Genomic DNA, 25,767 nt, shown 5'->3' with positions numbered 1-25,767 from the left:
TGAGGCACAACCAAGTTAAAGTAAGGTCAAGGAGCCCAGGACAAAGCCCATTGAGCTCAAATTGGCAGGAGTCGTTCAAGTGTTGTGGGCTGAAAAACTAGGGTTCTAGCCTCACAGCCATAAACTAGAAGCAGTCTGAACTTCAGTGGAACTAAAGGGCCAGGTTTGTTGGGATTATCTACCACTGCCATAATTGTACTGCTGGCTTGCTGGGACCAATCAACATGGATCTGGGTTTTGTTTGCCCCCTCTGTCAACACAGTGAGAGCAGAGACATGGCCTGAAGTGAACATTATTTTTCCTACTTTTCTTCCTTTGTTTTAAAAATTTTAATTTTCTATTTTTTCCTCTATTTCTTTTTTTAAAATTAATTTTATGGTACATTTTAGGTACACAATATAATGACATTCATCACTGGAAATTTGTACCTTTACATAATATATCTTGGTTCTTATTTTTTCCCCATTCTTATTTTTCCTCCCTTCAACCTCTCCACTCCTCCCTATTTACAAAGACTTTCTTTCCATTTTTTCCTTTTCTTATATTAACTCCATTCCCTTCTTTCCTTTACCCAATCCCTCCCACTTCCCCTTCCCCGTTGCACATTTTCTTCCTAGTTCACATTACGTATTATACCTTTTGATCCTTATTTACACTTTCAGTTTCTCACACCAGAGAAACTATTCAGTATTTACACGTGTGCCCTATTTATTTCACTTAAGAGGATGGCCTCAGTGTGCATCCATTTAGCTATAAATGTCTCTAGTTTCTCATTCTTTATGGCTGAGTACTACTCCATTTTAGAAAAAAACTCCACATTTTCATTATCCAGTCTCCAGTTGATGGGCAATTGGGCTGTTTCCAAGCCTTAGGTATTATAAACTGTGCTGCTATGAACATGGGTGCACATATATCACCATGGTATGATTCTTTTAATTCTTTTGGGAAGATACCCAGCACAGGAATAGGTGGGTCAAATGCGACCTCTAATCCTTGTTCTTTGAGGTATCTCCATACTGATTCCCACACTGGTTGCACCAGTCTACACTCCCACCAACAGTGGAGAAGGGTTCCTTTTTCCCCACAGCCCCACAAGCATTTGTTACTGGTTGATTTCATGACAGCAGCCATTCTTTCTGGGGTGAGGTAGAATCTCAGCGTTATTTTCATTTGCATCTCTTGAATGACCAGTGATGTTGAACATTTTTTCATATATTTATTTGCTATTTCTACTTGTTTGAGAAATGTCTGTTCATTCCAGATGCTCAGTTTTGGATTGGGTCTTTAAATTTGGGAGGTCTGATTTTTTAAAGTTCCTTATATATTCCAGATAGCAGATCTTTGTCTGAGGAACAGCTGGTAAAAATTTTTTCCCACATTGTGGGTTGTCTCTTCACATTGTTGGTTGCTTCTCTTGCTGTGGAGAAGGTTTTTAATATGAGATCCCACTTGTTGATTCTTTGTGGTAGTTCTTGTGTGACTGAGGTTTTATTCATGAACTCTTTTCCCATGCCAATGTCTTCAAGAGTTCTACCTAACCTCTCTTCCAATTGATTTAATGTTTCTATTTTAATATTTAAATCTTTAATCCATTTCAATTTTAGTTTCATGCATGGTGAGAGATATGCCTAGTTTTAATCTTTGGCAAGTTGAAACTCAATTTTTCCAGCACCATTTATTAAAGAGGCTATCTTTCCTCCAGTGAGAGTGTTTGGCTCCTTTGTCAAAGATGAGGTGGCTGAGTGTGTCAGGAGTTGTTTCTACATCTTCTAATCTGTTCCACTGGTCCTCAGATTGGTTTCTTTGCCAGTACCATGCTGGTTTTTTTTTTTTTTAATCACAGTAGCTTTGCAGCATAGTTTCACATTGGGAATTGTGATACCCCCTACCTTGTCTTTGTTGCCTAGAATTGCTTTTGCTATTCTAAGTCTCTTCTTGTTCCAAATGAATTTTTGGATTGTTTTCTCAAGGTCCTTGAAGTTTGCTGTTGGAATTTCAATTGGGATTGCACTGAATCTCTATAGCAGTTTTGGAAGTATGGCCATTTTCACTATATTGGTTCTTCCTACCCAGGAGCAAGGGATGTCTTTCCATTTTCTGATATCCTCTTCCATCTCTTTTTACAGAGTGCTGTTGTTTTTAGAGTAGAGGTCTTTGATTTCTTTCGTTAGGTTGATTCCTAGGTATTTCATTTTTTAAATGCTATTGTGAAGGGAGTTGTTTCTCCAGTTCCCCCCCTTTTTTTTTGGTACCGGGGATGGAACTTGGGTCCTTGCACTTGTGAGGCAGGCAGCGGAACCACTGAGCTAAATACCCGGCCCTCTAGTTCCCCTTTCACTGAGTTTGTTGTTCGTGTACAGGAAAACTATTGATTTGTGTGTGTTGAACTTGTATCCAGCTACTCTACTGAATTTGGTTATTAAGTCTAGAAGACTTTTGGTAGAGTTCTTGGGGTCTTCTATATACTGTATTATGTTTTCTGCAAATAATGACAATTTAACTTCTTTGTCTCCTATCTTCATTCCTTTTATTTTTTTCTCTTCTCTAATTGCTGTGGCTAATGTTTCCAAAACCATATTAAACAGGAGTGGTGATAGTGGACATCCTTGTCTTGTTCCTAATTCTAGTGTGAAGGATTTCATTTTTGACCATTTAGTATGATATTGCCTGTTGTTTCATAGATGGCTTTTATCAGGTTGAGATAGAGACCATCTATTCCAATTTTCTGTAGGGTTTTTTATCATGAATGTGTGTTAGATTTTGTCAAATGCTTTTTCTGCATCTATTGAGTTGATCAGATGCTTTTTGTCCTTGGCTCTATTAATACAGTGTATTACATTTTTTGATTTACACATGTTGAACCATTCTTGCACCCCTAGGAGGAATCCCACTTGTTTGGGGTGTATGATTGTCTTGATGATCTGCATTCTGTTCTCCAGTATCTAATTGAGGATTTTTGCCTCTATGTTCATTAGTGAGATTGGCCTATAGTTCTCTTTTTTGGCTGGTTCTTTCTCTGCTTTTGGGATCAAGGTGATGCTAGCTTCAAGGAATGAATTTGGGAGTACTGCTTCCTTTTCAATTTCATTGAAGAATTTAAACAGTAGTAGCAATACTTCTTCTCTAAATGTCTTGTAGAATTCAACAGTGAAGCCATCAGGACCCTGGCTTTTCTTAGTTGGTAAGTTTTTAATTACATTTTCAATTTTGTTGATTGATATTGGGTTGTTTAGAATTTTTAGGTCTTCTTCGTTCAACTTTTGTAATTCATATGGATCTAGGAATCTTTATTTCTTCTGTGTTTTCCATCTTATTGGAGTAGAGGTTCTTGAAGTAGGTATTGATGATCCTCTGGATTTCTGCTGGGTCCATTGTAATTTCACCCTTTTCATTCTTAATTGCATGGATTTGGGTCTTTTTTTCCCTTTTTCCTTTTTTTGATAAGTTTGGCTAAGGGTTTGTCAATTTTGTTTATTCTTTCAAAAAACCAACTCTTTGCTTCATTGATTTTTTTTGTATCATTCTCTTAGTCTCTATTGCATTGATTTCTGCTCTGATCTTTGTAATTTCCTCCCTCGTACGAGCTTTGGGTTTGTCCTGCTGTTCTTTTTCTAGAAGCTTGAGGTTCCGCATCAAGTTATTTGAGTGTGCTCTGTTTTCCTAATATGAGTATTCACTCCTATGAATTTCCCTCGTAAGACTGCTTTCATTGTGTCCCACAGATTCCAATATGTTGTATTGGCTTTGTCATTTAATTATAGAAACTGTCTGATTTCTTCTTTAATTTCCTCTGTGACTCACTGGTTATTCAGAAGTGTGTTAGGGGCTGGGGATTTAGCTCAGTGGTTTCACCACCTACCTTGCAAGCAGAAGGACCCGAGTTCGATCCCTGGTACCAAAAAAAAAAAAAAAAGGAGTGTGTTGTTCAATTTCCATGTGTTTATGAAACTCTTGTGGTTTCTTTTGCTTTTGATCTCCAATTTCACCACACTATGGTCTGATAATATACAGGGGATAACTTCAATTCCTTTGCACTTACTTAAACATGTTCTATGAGCAAGTATGTAGTCTATTTTTTTTTTTTTTTTGGTGGTAGTGGGGATCGAACTGAGGACCTTGCACTTTCTAGGGAGGTGTGGTGCCACTGAGCTAAATCCCTCACCCAGTATGTGGTCTATTTTGGAGAATGACCTGTGTGCAGCCAAAAAGAATGTATATTCTGATTTTGTGGGGTGAAACACTCTGTAAACACCTGTTAAGCCCATTTGTTCAAGAGTTTGATTGAGTTCTAATATTTTGCTGTTTATTTTTTGTCTAATTGATCTGTCTATTTGTGACAGTGGGGTATTGAGGTCTCCCACTACTCTTGTACTAGTACTTATTTGATTTTTTAAGTCCATTAGTATTTGGCTTATATAGTTGGGTGCACTAGTATTTGGTGCATATATATTTAGGATTGTCATTTCTTCCTCTTGGATTGTTCCCTTTATAAGGATGTAGTGTCCTTCTTTGTCTCTCTTAATCAATGTTCATTTGAAATCAATTAGGTCTGGAAAGAGGATAGCTATTCCTGCTTTTTTTCGGGTTCCTGTTGCATGGCATATTGTTTTCCACCCTTTAACTTTCAGTCTGAGTTTCTTTGGGAATTAATTATGTTTCTTGTATGCAGCATATTGTTGGATCTTGCTTCTTGACCTATTCTGCCAGTCTATGTCTTTTGATTGGTGAACTGAGACCATTAATATTGATGGTTATAACTGATATGTAATGACTTATCCTTGTCATGGCTTTTTCTTTTTGTTGAATTTTCCCCCTTTGCATTTAATTTCTTATCATGGCTCATGGATTTATTCTGCTGGGCTTCCTGGGGTTGTGATCCTCATTGTCTTTTCCTAGGATATTGTCTGAAATTTTGTGGAGTGCTGGTTTGGTATTCATGAAGTTCCTCAGGTGCTCTTTGTCATGAAATATCTTACTTCTCCATCAATTTTGAAAAGTTGTTTTACAGGTACATTAATCTGGGTTGGAGGCTGTATTCCTTTAGGGCTTTAAATACATCACTCCAAGCTCCTCTTACCTTGAGGGTTTGTGCTGAGAAGTCTGCTGTGATTCTGATGGGCTTTCCTTTGTATGTGATTTGTTTCTTTTCTCTAACTGCTTGTAGAATTTTGTTCTACTGTTGGGTTTCTGCAATCTTAACTATTATATGCCTAGGCATAGACCTTTTTTTATCATGGCTAGTTGGAGTCCTGTATGTCTCACTTATCTGTATGTCAAGTTCTTTCCCCCTGCTTGGGAAGTTTTCTGCCATTACTACTGTGAACAGATTTTTTTACGTCATTTGCACACTCTCCTGTTTCTTCATTGACTGTGATCAGTCTTATGTTCTTTGCATCATCTAGCAGCTGCTGGATTGCTTTCTTGTGGTCCCTTACTATTTTTAAGGAATTTTTTTTTTCCTGATCATTAATCACAATTCTGTCTTCTATATCTGATATTCTGTCCTTACATTGGCTCATTCACCTGCACAAACATTTAATGGAGTTTTTAATCTCCTGAAAATCTGTTTGCATCTGTTTTATGGATTCTCTAGAGTTATTAATCATGACTTGCACTGTGGACACAATCTCTGTTGCTATCTGAGAAATCATTTCTGATTTCATTTTTTCTAGATTCTCTTTTGTTGCCAGTTCAGGCAGTCCAGGTGGCCGAGTATCAAATTGTTCCCTTGTTTCCCTTTGGAGTTGCCATAGGTGATCTGGAAGTGTGGTTTTCAGACTTGTTTACGTGTCTTCCAATTTCAACAGATGCTGCCTGCTACTGCTTTGTTGATGTGACTTTTTGCTCATCTAGTGGTCTTCACTTCTTAGCAAGCCAATGAGAGGCCTTTTTTTGCCTGCTCACCACTGTGCCAATCCCAATAGTGTCTGGGCAGGCTTCTGGCTGTTGTTTGTGCACCTGTGCAGTTCTTTTCCAGGCAGGCCTTTGGCTGAGGCCTGTGGGCCCAAGCTGCTGGGGTTGGGGCAGGGCCCTGCCTGGGACCTGTGCAAATCTGTGCAGCTCTGGTCCACACACACCCTCTATTTCTTGATTGTTTATTCTTATTTTTATACAAGTGAGAACATTGTTTCTTATTTTTTGTTTTTTTCTGTTCTTGCTTCAGTTTCTACCTTCTTTCTTTCCCTCCTGACTTCAGCAGTTCCTAAAGCTTCTATAATCTTCCTGTCCTCCAGCCTTGCTTCTAATTCCTTTCTCTTCTTCCATTTCCATATTTTTTCCTCTAGCCTCTCTTAAATTTTCTTTCCTGAGGGTAAAATCACCATAGACTGATATTTACTGTATAAAATTTTAGATTGTGTTATGTAAGTAGAAATACTGCTCATATGGCTAAAGGTAGCAAATTAATAGTTACCACGGTTTGTCATTTTCTAGGCTATGTTTGATACTATTATTATTACTGAACGCATGACATTAGCCAAGGAGACACAATTGTTCTAATCAGTTATTTCTCCTTGTCATAAACAATACTATAGGTCAGTGCCAAAGAACCAGGGGCCAGGCCAAAAAGGCAGCAACTTCTCATCCCTCATAAACTGAAGAGGTAGGATCCTGAAACAGAATCAAAACCCAAAATCCAGTTAAACCTGGAAGACATCTCTGAGAAGTAATTTCCTCAGGGTTCTTGATACCAGCAATAAAGATACCTGCTATAAACAAATTGTAAGTATCAACCCAGGAATTAAATTAAAAGAAAGAAAGAAAGAAAGAAAGAAAGAAAGAAAGAAAGAAAGAAAAAGAGAAGACACAGAAGCAAGATCCAATTCCAGGCTTCCAGTTTGCCAAAGACAAACCCAAGGGGCAATGAGGTAGAACAATTTGAAAGCCAGTAACAGAAGAAGGAATACAGCAAATGAATGAGGATCAAGAAAAAAATCAAATCAGAAATAATTTCTCAGAGATGATGGTCATAATGAAGGGCATGATTAGTCAATCTAGAATATAAACAGATTAAAAAAAATAGAAGAGCTTAGGAAAATGATGCAAAGTGGCCTACATAGGAAAGAAATGGAATCAATGAAACAGATTCAATCTGATATCCAGGAGATTAAAAATTTGTTTGAAAGTATATACAGATGAATGAACCAATGTGATAGAATATCAGATCTAAGAGAGAGGATTGTACTTAGTGATCATGAAAAAAGATTTCTTAAAAATAGCAAGGGACATGGGCCAGGGATTTAGTTCAGTGGTACCATGCCTGCCTTGCAAGATAGGTCCTGAGTTTGATCCCCAGAACTAAAAAAAGAAAAAGGAAAAAAGAAAACAAAAAAACAAGAACAAGGGACCACAAAAAATCAATCCAACAGCTGCTAGATGATGCAAAGGAAAGTAACATAAGATGGATGGGAGTCAAGGACAAAGCAGTAAATAGTGCAAGGGACCTAAAAAACTTGTTCATAGAACTAATTGCAGAAAATTTCCTAAACACGGAGAAATAATTTGACATACAGTGGACCCTTGACTTACAAACTCTATTCATTCCTGAGGGCTGGTTGTAACTCAAGTTGGTCAAATGAAGGCTTAGGCCCCTCTACACAGCCTTCAAACTCTCTCTCCCATATACAGGCAGATCTCATTGTTCTTAGAGAGACATTGGCCCAGGATTTCTCAATTAACCCCACACAAGAAAGGATATTGTAATGTTCCTTCCAGAACTCTTTAAGGGTTAAATCTGTATCTGAGACCATTTGCAAGCACAAGCACCTGGCATTTGGGTCATAACTCAAGATTTTGTTCATAGGTTAAAACTAAAATACCAGTCATAATCCAAGTTGTTCTTGTGTCAGGCCATTTATAACTTGAGGGTCCACTGTACTGTTAAGTGAGACACACAGAACTTCAAATAGCCATGAAGGAAAAAAAAAAGACCTACCCCAAGGCATACAATACTCAGGATTCCAGAAATTCAAACACAGGAACAGTATATTAAAAGCAGTTAGAGAAAAGAAACAAATCACTACAAAGGAAAGCCCATCAGAATTACAGCAGAGTTCTCAACATAAACCCTTAAATCAAGGAGAGCTTGGAGAGAAGTACTTTAAGCCTAAAACAAAAAAACCTCCAGCCCAGATTGATGGACCCTGCAAAAGTATCTTTCAAAATTGATGGAGAAATAAGATACTTCCATGACAAAGAACACCTGAAGAAATTCATGATCATCAAACCAGCATTCCAAAATACCCTGAAGGACATTCTAGAAAAAATAACAAGGACTAGAAAAGAACTCCATGAACCCAAACAGAATGAATCCAGCCAGTAGGGTAAGTAATTAAACAGAGGGGAAAGAACACGACAAGGAAAAGTCAATAAATATCAGTTATAATTGTCAATGTAAATGGTCTCAATGCACCAATCAAAATAAACAGACTCGCAGAATGGATCAAGAAACAAGACACAACAATATCCTACATACAAGAAACAGATTTAATTCAAAAAGAAATTCATAGACTGAAAGTCAAAGGATGGAAAGCAATACTCTATGCGACAGGAACACAGAAAAAAAGCAGGGGTGGCTATTCTATTTGCAGACAAAGTGGATTTCAAGCCAAGACTGATCAAGAGAGACAAAGAAGGTCACTACATTCTCATTAGGTGAACAATCCAAGAGGAAGAGATAACAATCATAAACATATATGCACTAAATACCAGTGCACCCAACTATATAAAACAAGTATTAATGGACATGAAAAGAACCAAATAAGCGCTGATACAGTTGTAATAGGGGACCTCAATACCTCACTGTCACAAATAGACACATCAACTAGACAAAAAAACCAACAAAGAAATATCAGAATCGAACCAAACGTTTGAACAACTGGACTTAGATGTCTACAGAGTGTTCAATCCCACAAGGTCAGAATACACACTCTTCTCAGCTGCATATGGGACGTTCTCCAAAACAGACCACATACTAACTCACAGAACACGCTTAAGTCAATGCAAAGGAATTGAAATTATCCCATGCATATTATCAGATCATAGTGCAATGAGACTGGAAATCGATGGCAAAAGAAACCACAAAAACTTCATAAACATATGGAAATTAAATCATGCCCTCCTCAAGAACCAATAGATCACAGATTAAATTAAAGAAGAAATCAGATAGTTTCTACAATTAAATGATAATGCCAAAACAATATTTTGGAACTTATGGGACGCAGTGAAAGCAGTCTAAGAGGGAAATTTATAGCTGTGAATACCCATATTGGGAAAACAGAGCGAGCTCAAATAAACAATCTAATGTTCAACCTCAAGCATCTAGAAAAAGAAGAGGAAGTCAAGCCCAAAGCTCATATGAGGGAGGAAATTGTAAAGATCAGAGTAGAAATTAATGCAATGGAGACCAAGAAAACAATACAAAGAATCAATGAATGGAAGAGTTGGTTCTTTGAAAAATTAAATAAAATTGACAATCCCTTAGCCAACCTTATCAAAAAAAAAAGGAAAGAAAAGACACAAATCCATGCAGTTAGGAATGAAAAGGGTGAAATCACAACAAATCCTGCAGAAATCCAGAAGATCATTAATACCTAGTTGGAGAACCTGTATTCTAATAAGATGGAAAACACAGAAGAAATGGACAGATTCCTAGATGTGTATGAATTACCAAAGCTGAATCAAGAAGATATAAAGATTCTAAATAACCCAATATCACTCAACGAAATTGATGATGTAATTAAAAACCTACCAACAAAGAAAAACCCAGGCCTTGACGGATTCACTGCTGAATTCTACAAGAAATTTAGAGAAGATTTAATGCCATACTCCTCAAACTCTTTAATGAGGTTGAAAGGAAAGCAATACTCCCAAACTCATTCCTGGAAGGAAGCATTACCCTGATACCCAAATCAGAGAAGGATCCAACCACAAAAAAGAGGACTACAGGCCAAATCTCCCTAATGAGCATAGGTGCAAAAATCCTCAATAAGATAACTGGCAAACAGAATGCAGCAAATCATCAGGAAGATTATACACCATGACCAAGTAGGATTCACCCCAAGGATGCACGGATGGTTCAACATATGCTATGCAAATCAATATATGTAATACATCACATTAACAGAGCCAAAGACAAAAACCACACGATCATCTCAACAGATGCAGAAAAGGCATCTGACAAAGTCCAACACCCATTCATGATGAAAAACCCTACAGAAAATTGGAGTAGGTGGTCTTTATCTCAATCTGACAGAAGCCATCTATGGCAAAACAACAGCAGACATCATACTAAATGGCCAAACACTGAAAGCTTCCACTCTAAAATCAGGTACAAGACAAGGATGTCCACTATCACCACTCTTATTCAATATAGTTATGGAACCAGACCAATTAGACAAGAGAAAAATAAAAGGAATAAGGATAGGAAAGGATGCGGTCAGATTATTATTTGCAGATGACATGATACTCTACATAGAAGACCCCAAAAATTCCACCAAAAGACTCCTAGACATTTAATAACCAAATTCAGTAGCATAGCTGGATACAAAGTCAACACTCAAAAATCAATTGCATTCCTATACACAAATAATAAACTCACTGAGAGAGAAATTAGGGAAACCACACCTTTCGCAATAGCATCCAAAAAAAAAAAGAAAGAAAGAAAGAAAGAAGAAATACTTAGGAATCAACCTAACAAAGGAAGTAACAGACCTTTACATTGAAAACTACAATACTCTGAAAAAGGAGATTGAAGAGGCTATCAGAAAATGGAAAAACATCCCTTGTTGCTGGCTAGGAAGAACCAATATAGTGAAAATGGCCATACTCCCAAAATTGTTATACAGATTTAATGCAATCCTGATCAAAATAGTGATAGCATACCTCAGAGAATTAGAGAAAACAATCTCAAAATTTATTTGGAACCAGAAGAGACTGAGCACAGCAAAAGCAATCCTGGGCCAACAAAGGCAAGGAAGGAAGCATCACAATCCCTGACTTGAAATTATACTACAAAGCTACTGTGATAAAAATAGCATGGCACTGGCAAAAAACCAAACCAAAACAAACCAGGCACGAGGATCAATGGGACAAATTCAAAGATGCAGAAACAACTTCAAACAGACTCAGCCACTGTATCTTTGAGAAAGGGGCCAAACACCTTCACTGGAAGAAAGACAGTCTCTTCAATAAATGGTGTTGGAAAAACTAGCTTTCCATATTTCAAAGACTAGAACTAGACCCATATCTCTCATCATGCACTGAAATAAAATCCAAATGGATCAAAGATCTAAGTATTAAAACAGAAACAATAAATATGCTGGTAGAGAGAATGGGTAGAACTCTTGAAGACATAGGTGTAGGCAAAGACTTCATGAACAAAATACCAACTGCACAGAAAATATCACAAACAATCAACAACTAGGATCTCATCTTATTAAAATGCTTTTGCACCACAAAAGAAACCACCAACAGAGTGATGAGACAACCCACAGAGTGGGAAAAAATTTTTTGCCAGCTCTTCCTCAGGCAAAAGACTAATATCTAGAACAAATAAAGAACTAAAAAAAAAAAAAATCATACTCCCCAAATTTAAAGACCTAATCCAAAAATGGGCATCTGAAATGAATAGACACTTCTCAGACAAAAAAGTAGAGAAGGCAAATAAATATATGAAAAAATGTTCAACATCACTGGTTATTCCAGAGATGCAAATTAAAAACACTGAGATTCCAGAAAGAATGACTATCATCAAGAAATCAACCAATAACAAATGCTGGAGGGGCTATGGGGACAAAGGAACCCTGTTCCACTGTTGGTGGACCACTGTGGTGCAACCACTGTGGAAATCAGTGTGGAGATTCCTCAAAAATCTAAAAGTAGAGGTTCCATTTGACCCAGGTATTCTCCATCTTGGTATCTTCCTGAAAGAATTAAAAGCATCATACCACAGCGAGATATGCACACTGGTTTATAGTGGCACAGTTTGTAATAGCTAAGTCTTGGAAACAGCCCAAATACCCATAAACTGATGAATGGATAAAGAAGAGGTATTTTCATTTAATACAATGGAGTACTACTCAGCCACAAAGAAGGATAGACTTGAGACATTTCTAGGTAAATGTATATACCTTGAGACTATACTCTTAAGTGAAATAAATTGGATATACATGTTCAAATATCACATGGTTTCTCTGGTGTGAGAAACCAAAAGGGTAAATAAGGATCAAAATGTACAATTTATAATGTAAAAGAAGAAGAAAATGTTAAAATGGGAAGGGGAACTAGGAAGGAAGGATGGAGAAAGGAGGGGAAAAGGAAAAAATGACAGAATGAAAAAATGGAAACAGCTGTTGTAAACAAGGAAGGGAAGAAGGATTGAAGGGAGGGGAGGGAAAGAAGAAAAGAAGAATCAAGATATATCATGTATAGGTACAAATTTCATATGATGAAAGTTATTTATATCTAAAATGTACCAATAAAATTAATTAAAAGCTGTTTTAAAGTAAATAAAAGTAAATAATAATAAAAAAACCTAAATGAAGGGAGCGATTCTTGTGAGTATTTCAGACAATATTCCAGATTGAGGGAATAACAACTACAAAGGCCCTGAGGCTGGACTATGCTTGGAGTATTTGAGGCCTGGCATTAGCAGATAGAACAGGCTGGCTGACAGAAGAATGATAGGAAACAAGGTCAGGGCTACAGCCAGGATACAGATCATGGTGGGATTTGTGGGCCATGGTAAAGGCTTTGGATTTTATTCTCAGTGGTATAGGAAGTCACTGGAGGATAGAGCAGAAGGCACAACTGAAGACACGATTAGGCAAATTCCAAAAATAAACTAAAGAAAAAGAGGAGTAAGAAACACTGAAAAGGCAGAAGTCACTATAATCTTTTCAGAACGTTTTCTATAAACTGTTTCAGCAGAATGTGACTTAGGGCTGCATCAGTAGTGGGTGAGACTTCTGGAAAATTAGGTCATGAAAGAGAAAAGGATGTGGGAAGAGAGTAAGGGTAGTAGGATGAATACAGATGAATACTCTTCTTTAATACAGAAGAGCAGTGCAAATCTCAAGATGGGAAAATGGTTAATTTTTTTTTGACTGTTTATGTGCAGCATGTAGTTTAATATGTTTGTTTTCGGTACCAGGGATTAAACTCAGGACGTTACACTTGCAAGGCAGGCACAGTGCCACTGAGCTAAATTCCCAGCCCTAATATATATATATATATTTTTTTTTTGGTACCAGAGATTGAACTCGGGTCCTTGTGCTTGCAAGGCAAGTGGTGGAACCACTGAGCTAAATCCCCGGCCCCCTAATATGTATTTTAAAAAATATTCTCACCTAGTTCTCCCAGCTATTCTGTGAGACAGGTGGAGGAATCGTTTTTATGTATGTATGTATGCATGTATATATGTATGTATAGAATTTGGTTGGTTGTTTTTTTGAGACAGGGTCTTACTATGTAGTTTAGGCTGGCCTTGAACTATGTAGCCCAGGCTGCCATCAAACTTGAGGTGATCCTCCTGCCTCAGCCTTCTGAGTGCCGGGATTACAGGAGTGCATCACCACACCTCCTTCCCCCCTCCCCGTTTAATGTGGAGAGGAGAATGCTGTGATAGTCTAAGTTGTCCGGGCTGGCCTCAAACTTAAGTTTTACTTTCTGCTTATTTGTTTTGTGTTTTTGAGACAGGGTCTCATTATGTAGTTCAGGCTGGGCTTACACTCACAGGGATCCTCCTAGTTTCCCAAAGGCTAGGATTACAGGCATGTGCCACCATGCCTGGCTGAACTTGTGATCCTCCTGCCTCAGAGTACTAAGTAGCTGGGATTACAAGCATGCACCACTATGCCTGGCTGTGCTACGTTTCTTTAAATACAATATGGCTTTTCTTGGTGCTAGCCTAAAAGGGATACTGTCCCGTGAAAGACTGTTGTTTTCTTTCTTTTTGTATGCCTCATTCCACTTTTCCCTGTGTGTTCCATCCTTCCTCCTGTTTCAGCTTTTGTGAGTGCCACTTGCAGGACCTGTATCTCTACATCTACTCTCCTGTGACTGAGGGTGGCTCTTGGCTCTTTCATTATCTGTAACTAACTCTATACTGTTCTCTTTCTGATGGATGTTCTTCTTGTGCTGTATCTTTCCGTTTCTCTTCCTATCACTTCATTTCTTTTTTGTCCTCTTTCCTGTTCTGCCTCTGTTTCAACTGTCCCTTGTGCAGAAATAAAATGTGGTCCTGAGCAAAATAACTTTCATTTCAGAAGAGGTCTTCATTTTCTCTGTTGGGATCTGTGAAGTAGATGAATTGATGGAGACCTCCAACTTCTCTTTCAGTTCTGGAACTCAATATGAAGACATCTGTATGTGAATCTCAATTGTTTTTCTTCTAGAAGCATTTTCCTGGTGCATATTGCTAATTCCTAAGGGAAGGCAGCAAGGACTTGTAACCACTTGTCACTGGAAAAAACGAGCTAGTGACCAGGACATCTGGCTCTCTCTGCCTTCCCCTCACCGGCCCCACTGGCCCGGGCCTGGGGATGGGGAGGCATCCATAGCCCTTCCTGCTACTGCCGGCCCCGCAGCCAGACTCCAAGCTCTGCCGGTGCAGCTGCTTGCGCCGCCCACCGTGGATGACCCGGGGAGCCCAGGGAAGCTGCGAGGCCCAGGGGCGTTGGCACAATTTTTGAAATATATACAGCAATTTTCCCCCAAAATGTTTTGTATTTTCTGATAAACCAAAACTCTGGCCCTAAGAACTATAGGAGGAGTGTCTCATTTACCCACATTTCAGTACCTGTTTGTGACAATGCTGTTGCTTCCACTCTCCCAGTCACCTGGTGCTGATGCTCTCAGGAGCTTGTTTTTACTTGTGTCTAGTGGAACCAGTAGGTTGACCATGAGATTTGCAAAGTGAATGGCCTGACTGAAGACAGTGCTTTCTTCACGTTGCACTAATTCTTGCTGAGTTGATTTGCTCAGAGTGGGCCAAAGGCGCAGCTGCTCAGCTGCCAGGTCCATGGCTGTCTTTTCCTGATACTGGTCATCAGGAAGCTTATCCTGAAAAAAAGGCAATGCAAGCCAAAGAAGAGAACCCATCACTTCAAATAAGCTTCAAAAAACATGGATGATTTTTAAAATACAGGTTTTCTCTTAGGAATACTATTTTTAGGGAAAATATTTTAGAAATCAAGAAAATTGATTATCTTGAAAATCATGAAAATGTTAAGTACCTATGTCACCAGAAATGAAAACACATTAAAAAAAAAATCTAACAACTGCAATAAAACAAAAACCTTCCCCCGGCCCCAGTCAATAGGTTTTTAGTAGAACCATGTGACAAAACCAGGGAAACAGGGGCCTGGGGATTTAGCTCTGTGGTTTCCGCCGCCTGCTGCGCAAGCACAAGGACCCGAGTTCGATTCCCAGTACCAAAAAAAAAAAACAAAAAAAACAACAAACCACAAACCCGGGAAATGGTAGCAAAAAAAAATATGGATATGTTTCTCTGTTGCTAACATTTCACTTTATCTATATGGCTCCATCCCTTCAAAGTTATCAGTTATGATAAATTGTGACCTAAAGTTCATATAAATGCTCATATATGAATGTTTCAGTAGTATTTGCTAATACTTTTTCTTCTCTTCAGTTCTTTGACAAAAGAGATGGAATAAACAAGGTCACAAAAAATATAACTAGATTCCTTTAGAAATGTTGGAGTCAAACATCATAAACATGAGTATGGAGATGATTATAGAATTTTAAAGAGGTTTCTTAGTTGGCTTAGCAGTTAAATAACAGCAGCCACCCTCATTTGCATAGTACTTTACAACTTGTGAAGAGCTGGAATATATATGATCTTACTTGTATCTAACCTAGGGCTCAGAGACAGACTTCTTTAGAATGGAGGACACAGAAGTTGTCACAGGATTGTTTTATGAATGCTTTTGAGATATATGGATGTTAGCATTATAGTTTCTTTTGTTTGTTTGTTTTTTTGGTACCGGGGATCAAACTTGAGGATTATAGTTTCTTAAGAAACTATCAAAAACACCCGAACAGCACAATTACTTTTGCAGTATAACCTCAGTCTAACAGTTTTTGCATCTGCTACAAGTTACCCTTTAGTCAAGTGCATCTGGTGTATTAAATAATAAAAAAAAAAAATCAGAATTTTAAGTTAAACAAGTTATACTTGTTTGTACAGTAATAATTTGGAATATTGGACAGATGTTGGTGCTGTTTGTTATTAAAGTTCCTGTTCTTATCATACTCAATAATATGTTTAAAATAATTGAGGCATAGGGCCGGGGATTTAGCTCAGTGGCGCTGCGCATGCCTCACAAGCACAAGGTACTGAGTTCAATCCCCAGTACCAAAACAAAAACAAAAACAAGAACAACTACAACAACAAAACAAGGCATAGAAATATTTGAATACTAATGTATAATTTGTTAGATGCCTAGGATCATTTATCTTACCTAAAAAAAATTAAAATGGAAGATGTAAAGGATTATCAGTGATGTATTTTTCTAGCACACAGAATTAAAAATTAAAGTGAATCAACACTGATAATTAGTCTTTTAGGCTGCTTTAAGTTCAATTCATGAGGATGATCATTTTTAACACTTTTTATTTACTATTTTCCAGGTACTCTACAATGAGTTTTACATGTGCTACATTAAAATCTTACAGTAATCATATCTATTCATTATTTTACCAATGAGGAAATACAGCACAGAGAGGTAATACGACTTGTCTAAGATCTAACAGTTAATAAATGACATTTTAATATTTTAGAATATTTTAAACTAAGGATACTTCTTTTGATTTTAAATATCTCTTAAAAATATATACTGTTAAAATATACAGAAACAGAAAGACCTATATCTACTGCCTGCATACTTTTGAGCAGATCTATCAAATTTTATATTTATTTTAAAGTTACTTACTCTTTCTAACTCAGGCCCTTGCATAAGCCAGGCAAGTGCTCTAGTGCACTGAGCTACATCTTCCTCTCCCCTAGAGTCAATTAACTTTAATCTGACACTTCTTCAAGGAACTAAGTTGTATAATACTTATGCCTAGCTATATTTTTACGTCTGTTCTTTCTGTTCTCTTTTCTATAATTGTTGCCCAGGAATTGTTATTTATTAAAATATAATAATTCTAGTACTAATGAACTATATTAAGAAGTTGTTATGGAAAAATATGTCATAAAGCAACAGAATAAAAATGCTTACCAATGGGTTTCCCAAACTAAACTCAAATACACTAGTATGAAGGACTAGATTTCCCTTTGCCCTGGGAATAGCTGCAAAAGCTTTCCTTACAATCAGAAGAATCCCAGCCTCACACAAGTACCTTTCTTCTTTCCTCTTACCTTTTGCTTCAGGTGTGGGGTGTGATTGTCTTCCTTTGTTGAAAGATACAGGGAGCGGACTTGTTCCTGCACTGCATTGTAAAAAGTTGTCTCCCAAAACTGCTGATTTGTCCAAATGGGGTGGTCCTGTACACAGGTGTAAGCAAACTGGCTGACTCCAGGAGCAAGTTTCTGTGAGAACACAAATATCTATCACCATGGGACTGGCAGAGTTATGACAGTTCAGAAGGTCACAGGTACCACAGTTAACAATAGAGGTGATTAAAGGATTTCTCTGAAGGCTTAGCAATCAACATCTTACTCATTTTTCACTGGCAACCTTGGGCTTACCGTCAAATACTTTAGTGTCTCAGTTACTTTATCAAAATGGGCATTTTAGCAACACCTTAGGAATGAAAAAGACTACTTTATGAACTAGAGAATACATAAGTACCTAGCACTGTACTGCACACATAGTAGGCATTGTAATAGTTATTATAATTAGGACACATAATAAAATTCATTAAAACTAAACATAAAACTCCTAATAATTTATAATTTATTTTATTTGGTTTTAGAGTACATTTTTAAAAAAATGGCACTAAGTGCAATGTCAGTGAATCTAAAGTTTGGGTTTATAAATAGAATAAGGGCAAATCTTGAGTTTGTAGCTCAGGGAATTATGCCTGCCCTACTGCTCATCCTAGCCCAGTGCTGGTGAATCTTTTAGAGCTTTCAATGATACAAACAGCTCTCTGTAGCACACATCCTATAGGTTTGCCACTACTGATAGCTCATTACCTCTCCACCAAGGCTACTATCACATACACCCAGGGAGACTTTCCTGGGCTTCAAGAACATGTTCTGGCAACCAAATCTGGGTATGGGAAGGTAACCACAAACCAAGTCCTCCTTCTTGGACTTTCTGGTGGGCTTCAGAGTTAAGAGTAAACTTAAAAGGTAAACTTAACAGAAGAAACGAAAACTAACTTAAAAAAAAAAAAGATGATGAAGTGATACCAGGGAGTAAGCTCTCTAAAAAACCCAAAACAAAACAAAATAACAAACAAAACTAACTGTAGGCACATGGTAGGTACTTCATATATATATATCTTTGTATATGTAATTTATTTATTTATTTATTTTTGGTACCGGGGATCGAACTCAAGTCCTTGCACTTGCACAGCAGGCAGCGAAACCACTGAGCTAAATCCCCAGCCCTGTATATGTAATTTAACACTAAAGTCTTATGTGATGAGCATTATTATCATCTTAAAACTTAAGGAAGAGAAAATAGAAGTTTGTAGAGATTTAAGAGATTGCCTAAGGCGATATAACTATTATGTAAGTGGTGGAAATGGGTTTCAGACCCAAAGTTTGTTTGGTTCCAAAGTCTCTGCTATTTTGTCTTCCAAAAAGAACTGAAAGAAAGTCCGAAAATAAATTACTCATTAGCACTGCTGTGTTCCCCATACCCTCAGGATTTTGGCTCTCAAAAGTTAATATTTATTTTGCCATGAAACCTCTGATTAAGACTTTATATATAGCACTGCATTTTAAAATTTTAGAGATAAATTATATTGTCAAATTTCAGTTAATGACTTGAGTCATTTTTCACAGCCACTGCTTTTATCTCTAAAATTAAGGAAGATTCAAAAAATTTCGATTCATTATTTCTCAGCAAATAGCAGGTAACATTTTTGATAGACTTTTTTTTCAGTCACCTTATTATTTGGAATTGAGTTTATCTGGTTTTTTTTATGAGTAGAACTAAAGTTACTGGTAAGTTTTCTTTTGAAAAAATTTAGTAAGCTGAATTTTCTTGAAATGTCAGACACTCAGGTTATTATTAAGATTATACACATCACAATTATGCAACAAAAGACAGTTCATTTCTTAGGGACGTGTAACAGATGTATAAGATACTTGATAAAAATTATATAATCAATACATGCTAATGAAAGCATACTAAGCCTAAAGCTAGAATAGGTACCAGACATACCATGAAATGTAGTACTTTCTAGGAGAAAAGTAGCTATGATTTTTGCTTATAAGAATCTCTGTGTACTGCATGCCATATGTAAGTGTAAGTCTCTTTCAAGATAGGACTGGGTACTGATGCTGAGTAACTGGCTATGACCCCAATTCTTCCTATTAGGTGGCTACAACTTAGAGATGACCTAACACAGTGGTGGTGAACCTATGACACATGCCACAGCAGGCTGTTTGTATCATTGAAAGCTCTAAACGGTTCGACATCACTGACCTAGAAGCAAAAAGGAGAAGTTTCCTGATGGAAGGTACACAAGATTCACTGCTGGTCTTCAAGCTGACTTTCTGCTCATTTAAGATATATAGTTACCTTTTATTTATGAGAAAATATGAGCATAAGCCACATATACTGTGAATCACTTGTTCTTCTATATTCTGCATAAAGATAGTTGGGATGTAGATTATACATTGGTCCTCTTTCACAGTTTAGTCCTTCATTTTAAGGCGTAATAATTTCTTCAGCAGCACTACACAGGCCTATTTTGAAAGAGATTTTTTTTTTTTTTGGTACCAGAGATTGAACTTGGGACCTTGTGCTTGTGAGGCAGGCACTGGAACCACTGAGCTAAATCCCCGGCCCTGAAAGAGATTTTGAAGGCAAGAAATTCAAAGAAAGCCATACTTCTCAACTGACTTTCTCATGAATATAGTCAGAGATGATACCACATGTTATAAATGCAGAGCATTTAAAAAAAGTTAAAATTTAAAAAATTTAAAAAATTTAACAAATTTAAAAATTTACAAAATTTTAGAGTCCTGAAGTTATTAATATAGATGAATTGAGAAAAACAGTTCATAATAAATCTTTGTCAGTTTCTCACAAAGCGTATTTAGAATAATCTATACACCAAGAAGCCAATTAGTTATAAATCTCTTATTAAAATTTGACAGTGCTACAGGAATCTTAGGGTATAATGAAGCTGTGACTTTCTCCTTCACCATTCTCACTGATGCTGCATATTCCTTTTCCTTGACACATACAGTTGACATTATCTTCCTGTTTATTCACAAACTAAAATATGCAAAAACTTCTCTACAAAAAGGGACTGTATGTATTCCAATGCAGAAAAATTATACAAAACAGACTGACAATGGCCCACAGGGTCAGAATCTGTTTATTAGGTAAGAATTATAGCAAGGATAGGATAAACACTTTTGGTGGCAAGACAGCCATAAGTGGCTACGATATCTGATATATCTGTAAGTAATTGTTAATTCACAAACATTTAAAATATTATTTTTCAAACATGAAATTTGTCTTCTTTTCTTTCTGGTTTCCTAGCATGTGCTCTGTTGTGAACAAGAGGTACTGTGTGCCTCTGTTATGATAAGTAGGACCACTGCATTGATGAGCAAGTGTTCTCAGAACCGGCAGAGGGCAGTAGCATCTTGTTCTGCCTAAATTTCATCACAGCTTTACACAGAAATTGCAAAATGGAGCTCTGTAGTCTGGTTGGGCTATTAAGGGGGTGGTAAGGCAAATAATGTATGTCTTCATTGTTCATTTGAGAGATGCTATAAAAGAATGGGCTTGCCTGAGGTCATGTAGCAAGATGGGTAGGTGAGAAGGGGACAGAAATAAGGTTTTCTGTTATACTGTATATAAAAATTAAGGTATTCCACAAAATGAAACTGCAATATAATTATGGAGAAAAACATGTAATGAGATGTTTTAGGGTTTCAGATTCAGTATAACCTGTGATATAGCAGCAGTTTTAGTAAACAGAAAATAATCACTTGTAGATAAAACTATCTCATGACTCTTAATTACTTCTCTGGTTGGAAGCAAAAACTTTTCAAAATGGTTTCTCAAACTGGTCCATATGCTAGTTTCCTGACCTTTCATTTTGCACAAACAGATTCAATCCATACTGAGGGTAGTGGTAGGGAATGCTGTTGTCAAATGATATCTCTCCCTCTAATTCTGGCAGCAATATTTACTTTACATTTCATAATAATTTTTATTATTCTGTCCTAAAGAAACAAGTGATATTTTGCCACGCAATTTTATGAGACTTTTAAGAATGTGTTGACTTTCTCTTTTATCTTAAAAAAAAAAGCTCTGAAAGTACTAGATTAAGCAATGCCACTCATTTTCCACAAAGCTTTCAAAGGAAACCCAGCGTGGGACAGGACATGGAGAATAAACTCACAGAGTTCACCAAATAGCAGGCCAGATTCAAATCCAAATAAATGGACAAAAATCATCTGAGGGACCAGAGGAGATGGTCAAGGGAAAAAGGTTAAGAATGTTAGTATGAAGACCCTGTCTGAATCTTGTCTGGTCAGACATGTTTGTTCCCCAGGCCAAAGTTTCCAATTTCAGGAGGGAAAGGACTCATTTCATAAATTAAAGAATAATGAAGAGTGCAGAGATTCACTATCTACATTGCTGGGGATTTCTTCATTACAAATATTTATCAACTCTCAATTCCCACAGCAATTTTATGATGGACAAAGATAATTACAATCACTTCCCTGCCTTGTTCCCCTTTCGAGATGAACTTCTTACTATGTTGTTCAGGCTCGTCTCAAACTCATGGGCTCAAGTGATTCTCCTGGCTCAGGTTCCCAAAATCTCGGACTTACAAGGGCCATTAAGCCTGGCTTTTCTCTTTAAAGGTAAGAAAACTGAGGCACAAAGAAATTAAGTAACTTGCCCACAAGTACATTACTAAAAAGTGGCACAGCCAGAGCTGAGATTCAAACCCAGGCAGTTTGGCTACAGAGTCTAATTTTTCAACCACTGTACAATTTACTGTATGGAATTCCACTGTTTTGAATATATAGCAATTCCTTGTTCCAGTCGATGAATATGTTATTTACAACTTTTTGCTATCACAAATACTAGTGCATGAATATTATCACACAAGTCAACTATCAACTTCTGATTAATAATTTTAGTACCACTTAATAGGGCCTAGAAGTACTTTAGAGAAATCTCAAGAAATATAATAATCCCCATCATGATCTGTACTAATAAACATTTCGGAGTTATTGATCATGGGTTATTTTTCCAATAAGAATTATTTCACATAGATTTATAACAACTCTATTATTTAAAAACTTAACAATTTTTAAATATCAAATATCAACTTGGTGTTCAAATTTCAAGTTGCCTTATAAATGTAAAAAAATTTCTTCCTTGCTGTTTTTGTTATTTTTACAATCAGTTAAGTCAGGTATGATCCAAATACTTTGGTTCATGAACATTTTTGTTTGCAAATGTTATGGCTTGTGTCTAGATGTTCCCCCAAAGCCTCAGGCAGTCATAGATGGGGCCTATCAGTGGTGGCTGTACCTGGAGTGTGTGATGCTGGGATTAAGGATGCGATGTGGGGTTGATTCATGGTGTGATGCTAGGATTAAGGCTGCGCCACCTTGGGTGTGAGTGTCCCACCCTGGATAGAATATAAGGGACAGAAAGAAGGCTGCTGTGGTCACTTGCTGATTTGTCTGCTGCTGCCTCCTGCTTGCTCTGCGATGCCTCTCTGCCATGCCAACCTGCCTTGGATCCAGCTGATTGTGGACTGAAATCTCTACAAACTGTGAGCTGAAATAAACCTTTTCTCCTTTAACTTTGGGTGTCTAGTATTTTGTCTCAGCAATGAGAATAAGTAACTAAGACAGTGAACAATTTGGTTTGCAAACACAAGCATTTGGCAAAATTTATTGGGTGACAAATACAATTGTAGCCATCTTTCCCACATGAACATGAAGGTGGCCATGTTTTCTAGAATCACGGAATGAATTAAGTTTGTGAACCGAGGTACCACTGTAATGCTATCTATTGCCATTAGTTTTTATATCACTAGGTCAGTTTTATCTTTTTATTATTTATAGTTTCTTTTCCACCTGCATATTGTTTGTTGAAAAAAACAGGATTAAGTAACTTGCCCATAGAGTTCCCATAGAGTCTCACCAGTGGTGGTAGCTGTTAATCACAGTCATGTCATTTGACGTATTCCTTTGGCCTGTGTTTCCTATAAAGGGGTAGCTGTATCTAGAGGCTTGATCAGATTCAGGCTTGTTTGGCAATAATACTTCATAGACAGTACCACCACTGGGGCATGTCTGGCAGTATCTCCTTTTGTGATATTAAAGGCTGTTGATGGCCAATGTCTAGGTTAATTTATCATTTGTAGTAGTAGAACAATATTCTTATTCTAGCATTATTCCCTCCCTATTGCTATATTGCTATAAAGAGAAACTTCTTATCAACTACTTGATAACTCACACATATACCTTAAATAAAAATTATATCTTAATAGAGCTTTTATTTTTTAAAAAGATGTTAAGCGGGTGCTTTTTTCCTTTTCACATTTTATATTCAACATTTCTGTGACCAGATAGGTAGATGTGTGTGTGTGTATGTGTGTGAGTGTGTGTTTATGTTTTCCCCACACTGACCAATTCTCTCACATAAGTTATAGTTCAGTTTAATTCTAACACTATCTACCTGGAGTTAAGAGTCAGATCCCACAGGTTAAGAGTTCAATCCCACAAGATACTCCCTCCCCTCAACTATAAATCCAAGTCTCCAGTACTTTGAACTGACTGGCTATATACTAGAGGGTCCCACATCCTTCTTCTGGGTTTGAGGTAGGATAGAATAAAAGATAAAAAAAGAGGCAAGGAAATTATAAACTAAAAAATTTGTACTTTTTTGTTTTTTGGTACTGGGGATCAAACTCAGGACCTTGCAATTGTGAGGCAGGCATGGTGCCACTGAGCTAAATCCCAGCCCCAAAATTTGTACTTTTAAGAAAACTACAACTTCCAGGAACCAGCCAAAGTTACCCAAGGTGATACATATCAGCATTCCCTTGGTTAAATTAGACTCTTTTGCTACCAGATTCATCACACCTAAAATTCCTCAGGAATATTAAAAGTCATAAATTAGCTTAATTGAAAAAATAAGGAGCAGGAGCCCAGAGAATGTTTAAATTGCCTTTTCAAAAAACACAGGGCGGGGAACGTAGCTCAGTGGCACTGCACCTGCCTGGCAAGTGCAAGGTCCTGAGTTCAATCCCCGGTAGCAAACAACAACAACAAAAAACAAAAACAAACAAAAAACCAAGCAATCAAAACATTGATATTTGTAGAATGCACTAATACCCTTCTGGGAGGTGGTGCACTTTTTCCTGGGTTTTTCAGTCCCTTCAAGAGAAGCATAAATGCTCTTAGTTCCAAACTGTAATGCACCTCATTTTTCTGAGTACCTGCACTCTGTTCTTGACTATGTCCTGAAATCTCTGCCTAATAAACCCTTCTTGTACTTCTTACAAACCTATTACAAAAGGGTGGGATAGGTTCCTTACTTCAGCCTCAGCGACCCTCAGACCTGACCTGGTGACAGGTTTAATCATTTACTGGAATGGCCCACAAAAGTCAGGAAAACATTTGATTCACAATTACTGATTTATTACAAAGGATATTTTAAAAGATATAAATGAACAGCTACATAAAAAGGCACATGTGGCAAGATTCGGGAGGGTTCTAAGTGCAGGAGCTTCTGTTCCTGTGAAGTTCAGGATGTGCCATCCTTTTGACACATGGATGTGGTTCAGCAACCTTAAGTTCTCAGAATCACTAGGATCCTGGGCCTCCAACCCAAGGCTTTGTGCATGCTGTATAAGCTTTCTGCCACTGAACTACATCCACACCCTCTTTGGGCTTTTTCTGGAGGCTTCATTACAGAGTTATGATTGATTGAATAACTGGTCATTCACTAACATCAACTCAACCTTCAGCCCTTAAACACCCTCTTACCCACAAAGAGCTGAACATACTAACTCTAGTCTCTTGGCTGGTTCTTGGCAACTCCATCCCGAGGCTACCCAGGAGCCTCCAGGCACCCATTCAGTAGCATACAGTAAGATACTCATCATTTCAAAGATTCCAAGGGTTTTAAGAGCTGTGTGCCAGGAAATAAAGAGATAGTAAAATCCAGATTTCTTATAAATCACAATATCACAGATACAAACTTCCAAATCTCACTCAAGAGGAAACAGGCAATCTGAATAGCTCTTTATCTGTTTGAGAAATTGAAATTTAGTTTTCCTACAATAAAAACTCCAGACCCAAAGGCTTCACCAGGAATTTTACCAAACATTTAAGAAAAAAAACTCCTCACAAAATCAACTCAATGAACTAAATACTTATATGTAAAACCTGAAACTATAAAATTACTACAAGAACACTTCAAGACATTGGTGCAATTATTTATTTTTTTAGACAAGAGCCCCAAAGGCACAGGCCACATCAGTAAAACTAGAGAAATAGGATTATATCAAACCATGAAGCATCTACAAAGTAGAGGAATAATCAATAGAGCTAATAGGTAACTTACA

At 37.2% G+C, this 25,767-nt stretch overlaps 1 protein-coding gene across 12 annotated transcripts in view; it reads right to left on the bottom strand.

The window, feature by feature from the left end:
- Sbf2 (SET binding factor 2) overlaps window positions 1-25,767 on the bottom strand; it is a 450,794-nt gene that overhangs the window by 82,036 nt on the left and 342,991 nt on the right. For all 12 annotated transcript variants that reach the window (XM_087211305.1, XM_013074593.3, XM_013074594.3 and 9 more), the window contains 2 exons: window positions 17,384-17,554; window positions 14,798-15,060 (listed from right to left, as the gene is read on the bottom strand). In XM_087211305.1, the coding sequence (XP_087067431.1) occupies window positions 14,798-15,060; window positions 17,384-17,554 (434 nt within the window). The remainder of the gene's footprint in view (window positions 1-14,797; window positions 15,061-17,383; window positions 17,555-25,767) is intronic.

Source organism: Heterocephalus glaber, unplaced genomic scaffold (assembly GCF_053883595.1).
Source record: "Heterocephalus glaber isolate CG9 unplaced genomic scaffold, H.glaber_assembly_v1.0 deba00001428, whole genome shotgun sequence".
Taxonomy (NCBI): Eukaryota; Metazoa; Chordata; class Mammalia; order Rodentia; family Bathyergidae; genus Heterocephalus; species Heterocephalus glaber.
This window is presented reverse-complemented; position numbering and strand designations above follow the sequence as displayed.